Here is a 10378-nt window from a genome sequence, read left to right as displayed (position 1 = left end):
CTACCTTAGGCTACTATATAACAAAAGGGTTTCTTACTTCCCACCCAGAGTTTTTGTGGCTAGGTCTGCTCTCTGAAATGTTTATTCGGCCTACTGTTTTCTAGTCTTATGTGAAAACAAAAAATTAGGATGAGGAAGTATTTAACAACACAACACTAAAACCTGGAGCGCAATCTGTGTCTTCCCAGCAACTTTTCTTACACCCTGTAAACCTCCTGTTCACTCTGAAGTTCTCACAGTTTTACCTGTGATGAATTCCAACAACTGAATGTATCCAAGCTCTCCATGAGGACTACAGCTCCCATAATTCCCTGTTGAAAACTAAATTGATATCAGGCCATCAAGTTTCATGATCCACATGAAAGGACCCCTTGCAGCAATAATGTGTGTTCTCTTAATAGAAATAATTTTCCTATGACTGTCAGCATTTGTATTTGTTTCCACAAAATAGTCCTGTCCTGGTTTTGGCTGCAATAGCTTTAATTTTCCTTCTGGTAGCTGGTATACTGTTATGTTTTGGATTTAGTATGAGAAGAATGTAGATAACACACTGATGTTTTCAGCTGTTGCTAAGTAATGTTTAGTCTAAAGTCAAGGATTGTTCAGCTTCTCGTGCCCAGCCAGCAAGAAGGCTGGAGGGGCACAAGAAGCTGGGAGGGGACACAGCCAGGGCAGCTGACCCAAACTGGCCAAAGGGGTATTCCAGACCATGTGACATCATGCCTAGTATATAAACTGGGGGGAGTTGGCTGGGGGGGGCAGATTACTGCTCAGGGACTAGCTGGGCATCAGTCAGTGAGTAATTGCTTTGTGCATCACTTGTTTTGCATATTCCAATCCTTTTTTTGTTATTATTATTGTCATTGCATTATTCTTATTATTATCATTATTAGCTTCTTCCTTTCTGTTCTATTAAACTGTTCTTATCTCAACCCATAAGTTTTCCTTCTCCCCCCCCCGCAATTTTCTCCCCCATTCCACTGGGTGGGGGGGAAGTAAGTGAGGGGCTGCGTGGTGCTTAGTTGCTGGCTGAGGTTAAACCACGACAATTCCACAAAGCACACTGAAAATACTACTGAAATAAAATGCTGTAGCCACTGCTTAGGTAGGTTTTCTTGAGGAGAAACAATAGATTTAAGTTTACAGAAGACTTGTATGTATATTGGTACTTATAACCAAGCTTCTATGAAGTAGGAGGAACCCAATAAAGTTCAGGAGCAGAGACATGGTTTTCAATGTAAAATGTAACTTTCTAGCAAAAAACCTGACCTGAACTCTCATTATATCATCTCCTGAGCGGAGAATAAGGATTTTATCTGTGTACTCTGTTCCACAATGTGAACATTTGGTGTAGCATTTCTTGGGGCTAAATCCAGCCCCCTTTGTCATGCAAAACTAGCTAGCGGACATTGTTTTCAGTGCAAGTACCTCTTGGGATTATTAGAATCCATGTAAGGAAATGAAAATTAAAACTAGACTGAATCATTCTGAAAATTTAGGGAAAGATATCTGTGGGGTTTTTTTTTTAATGTCTGTCTTTTTTCTTTCTATTCTCAACTAGAAATTGGTTAATTGGTTTGTGATAACAAAACTCTTCACATCGTTATGTGCTCATTTAACCATCATGATAACGTAAGGGGAAGTAAATTCTCAAAATTAATGGATTCTGTTTGTGTCATATTATGGTTGCAAAAAAACCCAACTTGCCTAACTCTTTCATGCATCTTTAAGTGATAAAATATATTCAGAAACAGAAAGTGTGGAAAAATTTGAAAAGCAGTTATTAAGGCAATCACAGGTTCTTAAGATAATACTTTTCCTCCCTATCTGTTATTAAAGCACACTGCCTGAAAGGAAAGGGTTCTTACTAGAGCCTGAGTCAAAAACCTCTCAAACAAACTGCCACGTGGACAAGACCAGACACAATGCTGGATTTATTTAATTAATTAATTAAACAAGCCAAAAGCAATCATGAGGATGGGACAGAAAGGAGAGAGAGTAATATAGTCTTCTGCTCTAGTCAGATATTAGGCTGGGTCTATACAATCATGGGCTGAAAATTTCCTGTTTGCTTTCTAAATTATAAAAAAGAACCAGCAAACATTATGACAGTCTAAATAAAGCCCCTTTATCATCAACTGTTACTTTTCTTTAAGGAAGAAATATATACAATAAAATAAATGGCTGCAGTTTCATGTGAACTGAGAGGGTTGGAAAATATCCATTAAAAACCTACAGCATTTGATGATTCATATGTGACCTTTTTCTGCAAGGATTAATTGTATCTGCTGCTCTGTTTTGCAATGACATTTTACCTAACAATACCCTGCCTTTATTTGGTATAACAGGTTATACTGGGTTGCTACAGCTTGAACCAGTGTCATGGTTTAACCCCAGCCAGCAGCCAAGGAGCACACAGCCGCTTGCTCACTCCCCCCCCCCCCCCCACCCACCCCCCCCCCCCCCGATGGGATGGGGGGGGAGAGAATCAGAAGAGTAAAAGTGAGAAAACTCATGGGTTGAGACAAAGACAGATTAATAGGTAAAGCAAAAGCCACGCATGCAAGCAAAGCAAAACAAGGAATTCATCCCCCACTTCCCACGGGCAGGCAGTGTTCAGCCATCTCCAGGACAGCAGGACTCCATCACGCCTAACGGTGACTTGGGAAGACAAACGCCATCACTTCCAACGTCTCCCCTTCCTTCTTCTTCCCCCAGCTTTATGTGCTGAGCGTGACATCATATGGTCGGGGATATCCCTTGGGTCAGTTTCGGTCAGCTGTCCCGGCTGTGTCCCCTCCCAACAACTTGTGCCCCCCCAGCCTCCTCGCCAGTGGGGCGGTGTGAGAAGCAGAAAAGGCCTTGACCCTGGGCAAGCACTGCTCAGCAGTAATGACAACATCTCTGAACAATCAACACTGTTTTCAGCACAAATCCAAATCATAGCCCCATACCAGATACTGTGAAGAAAATTAACTCTATCCCAGCCAAAACCAGCACAAACAGGAGACCTGAAACTGCAGAAATTGAAAGGAAGCCAGTGCTGACTGGAAGACTGTAAAAGCTGCCTTAATACAAAGACTATAAAGCTACATCTACCGCTCTGTAGATGACAGGCTCTTGGCCACCTTCACCACTTTGCCATGGAACCTACCTGGCAGGAGGCTGGGATAACCATCTGCCTCAGGTAACCTACAAAATAACCATGTGGTTGATAGTTGCAACAAGATCCCTTGGTTGTGTAAAGGAGGGAGGTCATCTATATCGCTGAAGTAATCTGTTACTTACCTCTAATCAGTTGTCTACTTGCCTGTATCTTACAGCTGAGACACTGGACCAGGACTTTGAATTCAGCTCTGGATTCTCCTTGTGCGTGGTCTTCTGAGTACAAAAACCTACTCTTTGCTTGTCCACATGTTTTTTGTTATAAAATATAGGAAATTTATTCCTCAACAGTGTTTAAGGAGACAGAGGTATTCCTTTGCAAGTAAAACTCATACCGACTGCATCTGAATACAGGTATACCAGTGTATTTGAAAATGAGTCTGAAATGGCTGGAAATGTGGGACTGTTGGAGTTTATTTTAAAGGTGATTCAACTGATTTTGCATGTCTTCAAATTATATAAATCCTATTTCAGTTTAAAAAAAAAAGCACATCTTTTATTTTCATATTAATTGTTAAAACTGCCAGCTTGTGAAATTCAGCAGAATGAATTGTGTCAACGTTGCCATCAGTGTAAGTTCCACTAACAAAGAAAGAAATGACAAAAAAGACCCGCCACCTCCCCCCCCAATATCAGACCTGTTTTATAATTCAAAAAAATAAGCTGTTATGAAGAGCAGGGAATTGACTTTTTTGCTGTTGAAAAAATATTTTTAAGGTAAATAATTAAGGCTAGACAACACAAAGACCCAAGTAAGATAGAAAATGAGGACCCATTCCAGAATCATCCATCCTTTTACCATCAGTTGTCTATGCTACCGCCTTCTGCTGTACTGGCTGTTTATTCCAAACTTCACAAATCAGAACCTTTCCACATCAGTAATGAAACAAATCTATATGTTCATAAGCACCATGGAATTAGTCTGTATATAGCCAAGTACGTACCACGGAATAGCTGGCCTCTGTTCATTTGATGAATAGGAATTTGAGATGCCAGTATCCGTCTTTTAAGTAGTTCATTGGCAATGCACAGAAAAAGAACAGTTTTGTATACATTGAGGAGGGTCTTTCCCTGGATACATGTAACATGATGAGAACTCCCTAGAGGAACATCTGCAAGATTTTTATTTGACAAGACTTTGAGGAGAGGGTACTACTGCCTTCATACTATAAATGCTTTCTCCATACATGTAATGAAACAGGTAACCTCTACTCATCCCTTCTATCTGCCTGTCATCATCACACAAACTTCATTCAAGCAAGCATCTGAAATAGTGGAAGGAGAAGAAAGGGAATTTTCTAAGTTATTACATATCCCCTCTGAACAGAAGGCTGAAATTTTAATTTTGTTCATTTCGCTAGTTTAATTTTTGCAAGTGTGGGGTGGGGGGGGAAGAGGAGAATAAAGAAGGAATAATTGTGTTGCAATGCTAATGAGCACATTTACAAGGCTCTGCCAGAAATTCTGTGCTTCAGCTTCCTTTTATTAGCCATTTTGGAAGATGTCTTAGTTGCAGTTGCACAAAAAGCATTGTCAGGGCTTTTATATTTTCTCATTTAGAATATTATGACATTATTTGGAGAGGGACTAGTTCTGCAGCACCTAAGCCAGTATCAGTATTGTACAATATAGCAGCTAGACTAATTTTGCAGTGTGATTACAAAACCCATCACAGTGAATTATACAGCAAGTTAAATTGGTTTCCACCTTCTGTAAAGCCAGTATATTATCTTGCACAAATAGTGTACAAATGTAGAAATAATACAAGTTCAACTCATCTGAACGATAGACTACAGAAAGCTTCCACTGCTCGCTCCATAAATACTCTCTATCTGCTGCTAATGATACCTGCTACATTCCGAAAGCAAACTCTAATTAAATGGTGAATACTCCCACGTTTTTTTTCCCCTTTACTAAGCTTTAATTTACTAGGACATCCTGCCACTGCTAAAAACTTTCCAAATCTGAAAAATAATTTTTTTAGTAACCTCTTTTCACTTCTCTTGATCAGAAATACTTGTGTATGTGTGTTGCTACTGGAAATTCTATTAATTAAAAAGCACTGTCATTGGCTTTAGATTTTTCAGTGTAATTTAAAATACAGAAAGAGTCCTTTGGTATAAGTAACCAGACTGTTCACTGTTTGTCTTCCTGTGATAGGTTTTTGTATTGCTTCTAGTCATGCTTTTTATTTTATTTTTTTTATGCAGCAGTTGAACTTATTCAAGTAACAATACAGTCCTCTGACTACATCTGAAAAGTAAGCCACTTGCATACAGTTGTTTGTTGTAGTTTTGGTTTGGTTTTAAACACAAATAAGATAATAAGAGAGAAGGAAGAGAGCACTATGTGGTCTTAATGAACTTGCTTCCTAACATTATGTTCACAGTATTACAGCTCAGGATAAGTGAACTGGTTGAGTGAGAGGCAGGGAAAAGGTGAGAAACAGTCAGGTAGCTCAATTAAGACTGAAATTATATCCTGAGAAGATCAGATACAGAAACAGACTACCTGCCAAGGTTTCCTACAGCTGGACAGACCTTGGAGAAGCTTCCTAAGCCTATTTATCCATTTCTAGAATTCAGTGACCATGCAGGCTGTTAAAAAAATTTGCCACACACATATGTAGGTACGTCCAACTGCATGGATATAGTGTAGTTGATTTATTTTTCTCTTTATATTAAAATCAGCAGATCCATCTCTAGCAGAGCTGTACAAATAAAGTTATTTTGAACATACTATTTTGCAGACATTCTGTCTGTTCTCCAGATTGAGAATTGTTACTGCTGTGCTGCAACATAGTTGATGGTATTTGGAGTTGCCATTGTGTTAAATGTTTCTCCTGTGATCAGCAACTGCTCATTTAAATGAAAATCTTCAGCCATTTTCTCTCCTGTATATTTCACAGGCATTTCAGATTCATCATAGACAAAAAGGTATAAATGATACCGGGTGAAATATGTATTGTGACTAAATGAGCTTTCCATGATTTGATTTCAAGGTCACAGCACACAAATAGCATATGCTTTCAGTTACTGTAAAGGACAGAACATGTTGAACACCTTTAGTCATCTGAGTTATAATTAGTAAACATGTACACACATTCACTTCACAGTACTTGCATATTGAAATGACGGAGCTGAATTTTGTGTCTGGACAATGTCCAGGCCAAAAGTTTAGAATTCCAGCTTTTATGTGTGGGATGATTTACACTAGTAGTTCTGACAAATAAGCATGAGACATAGCTAGGTGAAGGCAAGCTAGAACCACTGGGACTTTAAGGTGTGTGGCACTTGTAAAAGATTTTGAGAATTTAATTCTCAAATTTATCAGTATTAATAATTCTAATTTAATGCATTTTCCTTGTCACTTACAAGTCAATTGCTAATTAAATGTTGTTGAAAAAGATGAATTACCATTTTACATGCTTAAAAAGAATGTCACTAATATGTCTAAATCTAGATGTGAAATGTAGAATGATACGATTCTAATCCCCCTAAATACCATTGTTATCCAAAACAATTTTATACTGCATTAATTTCATTGTCAAAACTGAATGATCAACTTTTAACCCTCTAACATGTATTGATATAAATTTTATATTCAAATTACACAGAATTTGTGTGCAGAATGAATCATTTCCCTTTGGTGGGGTAGTAATGACTTCAAAAATTGCACATTGCTACTGACAGATCACAAAATCATTAATTTTTTTGTCCCCTTTGCATTGTGGATATTCATGTTTAAAACCTGTATAAATGCACAATTTATGGCTATACCCACCAGCAGTAGCTACCATCTCTTTTTGACTGACAGTGATGAGATTTCTGTCATGCTTTGCCTCTCCTACAGTGCCAGTGATGGGATTTTTTTTCCTGGAAATCTTATTACTGAATGCGCTGTCGTGGTCTCAGATGGAACTTTCAATCAAAAAGGCAATCAGAAGGTTATCCATTTGTGAGTTTTCCTACAAAAGAGCTTTGCAAAACTCTACAGTATATACTATAACTCACGGTCAGAGCTACTTGCCCTAAATGCTTATGTGACTATAGACAATAATGTGATCCATATCTCACAGCACCTTTCTTTGCTTCCAGGAATGGGATGTAGACTAGAAATTAGCTCAGTCCAAGTTTTGAATCAGACTTTTCCATTTACACTAGTATTAGATTTGGCATGGCAATTCAGAACACCCTGGCACTTGGTGCAAGTGATTAGTAAGAATGCATTTGGCTGTTATTAGTCTGTTACATAAATATGTTTGATTTCATTGAAATCTTGATGACTGCTTCTTTGCTATCTTTAGATGACTTCACTGTTTATTTTATAGTACTACCAAAATTGCTAGAAAAAGTTATTCAGAGGCTTTTTTTTTAAAATGTAGTGTAACTTAAATGAATTGGATAATTCATTAATTTCAATAAAATCTTTATAATACATATATGTGTTATTAGCGTATTAGTTGTCCACAATCCACAGTCATTAAAAACAGCTAAAGCAAAGTAAATGTTTCCATTTTGAAATACAGGCAAAATTGGGGGTGACGCATTAAGACATTTTTGTTTGCACAACAAACATTACTGAGGAGCTTAAAGAGAGGAGATTGTTTTTACTAGCAATACTTTAACAAAAAAAGTGTGAGGTTGTTTTTCAGCATGGCGCAGTGAATTAGACACACATAACTCCTGTGGTCACAGGCTGCTGCATATCTAATTCTGCAAACACTGTCAAAAATTGCTTCAAATATTATCCTTTTTTATTTTGACTGTATTCAACTAATAAATAAATTGTTTTGAAGGAACTACATTCCTCAACAAACTATGAAGTTATTCAAGCAGATTTCTTTCTGCAATGTACAGGTAAAACTGAAAGAAAAGCAAAAACAAGAAAAGTATTTATAAAAATATATTTCACAAAGTAGGAAACAATACAGGAGTTTCTCTGAATACAATACATGGAGTAAATAAACAAACAATAATATAGCTTCAAAACAAAGTAGAAAATTAAAATGATTTGCATGTAATACGTAGTTTTACTATACAATTGCTACTTCTAAATGGCAAGTTTGCATTACAAATTGAGTATGCTTGCAGCTTCTAGTATTGTTCTTTCTCTGTGTGCAAGAGCCCTGGTGCATCACTATGAATATTATAGAAAAGAAATGCTAATAACATAAGCAGTAAAATTATGTACACACTGGTTCCTGCTCTAATACAGTGGAGAACTATAAGCATGTTTTTTACTGTACTGTGTTATGTGTGGATTTCTAAAAGTCTATAGTTTAAATATTCACATGAACCAGTTTACTTCCAGCTGTTTGTGCTTGTATTAAAAACACCAGGTACTAGATTTATGAATAAGATATAAAACTGTCAAAAGTTTTCTCTGGGAAAGTTTTATTCCTGCCAGCATTCTCTTAAAATTCAGCTACTGCAAATGGATAGGTTACTGCTTTAACCTGCAACAATTTGTCATTTTTCTTTTCAAAATGTACATGTATTAAACATTCATTATATATAGAAAAAAAATCTAACGGATATAATTTAGTTTTCTTCATAATCTTACTCTATAGATTATCAGTCTTAATAAATAAAGCAGTAATGGACATCAATAAAATATTTATTTCAAAGATTAAACAAATAAATTCGATCTTTAGCAATAAAATCAGCAATTCTTTCATATATGTAAGTCCATCCCCTTTCACAGTTTTTTCTTTCCTTTCAGAAGACGAAGCACAGGATTGATCCTTCTTCTAGAAAAAGATCCTTTTGTATAGCAAGGTTTTGTAGCCCTGCATCTGAATCTCTGCACATTAGTAGGATTTATTACCCATCACTGGAATGGATTAAGAACATGTGAATATTTTAAGGCTTGACACAATATTTAAAGATGATATTCAGTCTGTGGTTACGTGGCCAACAATTACTGTATGTACAATGTATGGTCACTGCACAGTAGAAGCCAGTAAGAATTTACAATGCTATTTCTATTCAGCATTGCTAAGAAGACCAAGATATTGCTTTTAACATTTCTGTGGCGGGATCTTTGTTGGCAATGCAGAAACAAACCATTAGCTTTACACATACTGGCAGGAGCTACTGTTCAACAGCAAAAGCCCTGCAAGTCCATTTTCTAAGAAAGCACCAATTTCTTTTTGTTCTTTTCAATTCACTGAAGATAATCAAAGATCCAAATCTCCATCTTCAGAGTGGTCAAGTGAATATCAAATATCCAAAGACTTCTAGACACTCCACATACTTTACTTCACACTCCACAAGACTTAACCTCCTAACATATACTTTTTTTTTTTTTTTTGGTTCAACATTACAATGTAGTTGATTTTATAGATGACTGGCGCTAAACTTGCCTCTAAAACAAAAAGCCACATTAGTTTTAACTAACAGCAGTGGCCCTAGAATATTACATGATCATTAAGTCAACAGTGAAAAAGTTTGTAATCCACTGTCAAGTTTCTTTGTCACTTTCTCCAACTGAGTAAAGTTCTCCAAGTCTTTTAAAGCGAGGACCCCACTCACTGAGGTAGTCAAAATTCTGATCTGAGTCTGATGTAGAGGACTCCAACGAGCTAAGGGAACCAGCCACTGACCCTCTTCCTTCATAGCCATAAATCTGGATAGAGTCATATGGTGGAGCTGTGGGATCATTATCAGCTTCATGAAGCCTTACATTAATAAATTCATCAACATCAACACCATTAGGAACAGGTGCAAGACCCTGCCTGGGCATAAATTGAAGATCAGGCTTAATATCTTTACGAGGCAAAAATCCATTAATTCCATCTGGATTTTGCAAAGTTGCAATGTCAAAAGCTTCTGTATCTTCTTCTCCACCTCCTTCATCATCATAGCGAATAATATTTTCCCTCACATCTTCATCATCTTTGATGATTAGAGGCTCATTCTTATGTCTTCGTAGTGTTACAAACAGCACCACAATGACTGCAAAGAAAGCATGACAGGCTGATTAGGTAAAAAATTTCCAATTAAAACACTACATGATAAGTGCAGTTGTAGAAGACAATAGGTTGCATTTTGTGAAAATAAAGTAATAAGGGTAGTGAAAAGCTGAAAGACCTGTAACTTCAACCCCATTCAAGTGATGAAAATTTCATCAGAAGCTCTGGTTAGTCCTCTAGTTTTCTATTATCAGCTCATATTCATATCTGAAGCTCAATACATAAGCAATAAGATTT

The 10378-nt window shown here is 36.9% G+C and overlaps 1 protein-coding gene across 4 annotated transcripts in view; it reads right to left on the bottom strand.

Moving 5' to 3' along the window:
* Positions 1–8111: 8111 nt before the first annotated feature.
* The window catches only part of CDH8 (cadherin 8), a 389193-nt gene continuing 386926 nt past the window's right edge, over positions 8112–10378 (bottom strand). For all 4 annotated transcript variants that reach the window (XM_049806245.1, XM_049806244.1, XM_049806246.1 and 1 more), the window contains one exon: positions 8112–10124. In XM_049806245.1, the coding sequence (XP_049662202.1) occupies positions 9631–10124 (494 nt within the window). In that variant the 3' untranslated portion in view covers positions 8112–9630. The remainder of the gene's footprint in view (positions 10125–10378) is intronic.

The sequence above is a fragment of the Accipiter gentilis genome, chromosome 7, assembly GCF_929443795.1.
Source record: "Accipiter gentilis chromosome 7, bAccGen1.1, whole genome shotgun sequence".
NCBI classification, from domain to species: Eukaryota; Metazoa; Chordata; class Aves; order Accipitriformes; family Accipitridae; genus Astur; species Astur gentilis.
Note: the sequence above shows the minus strand (reverse complement) of the source record. Positions and strands in the feature narration are given on the sequence as shown.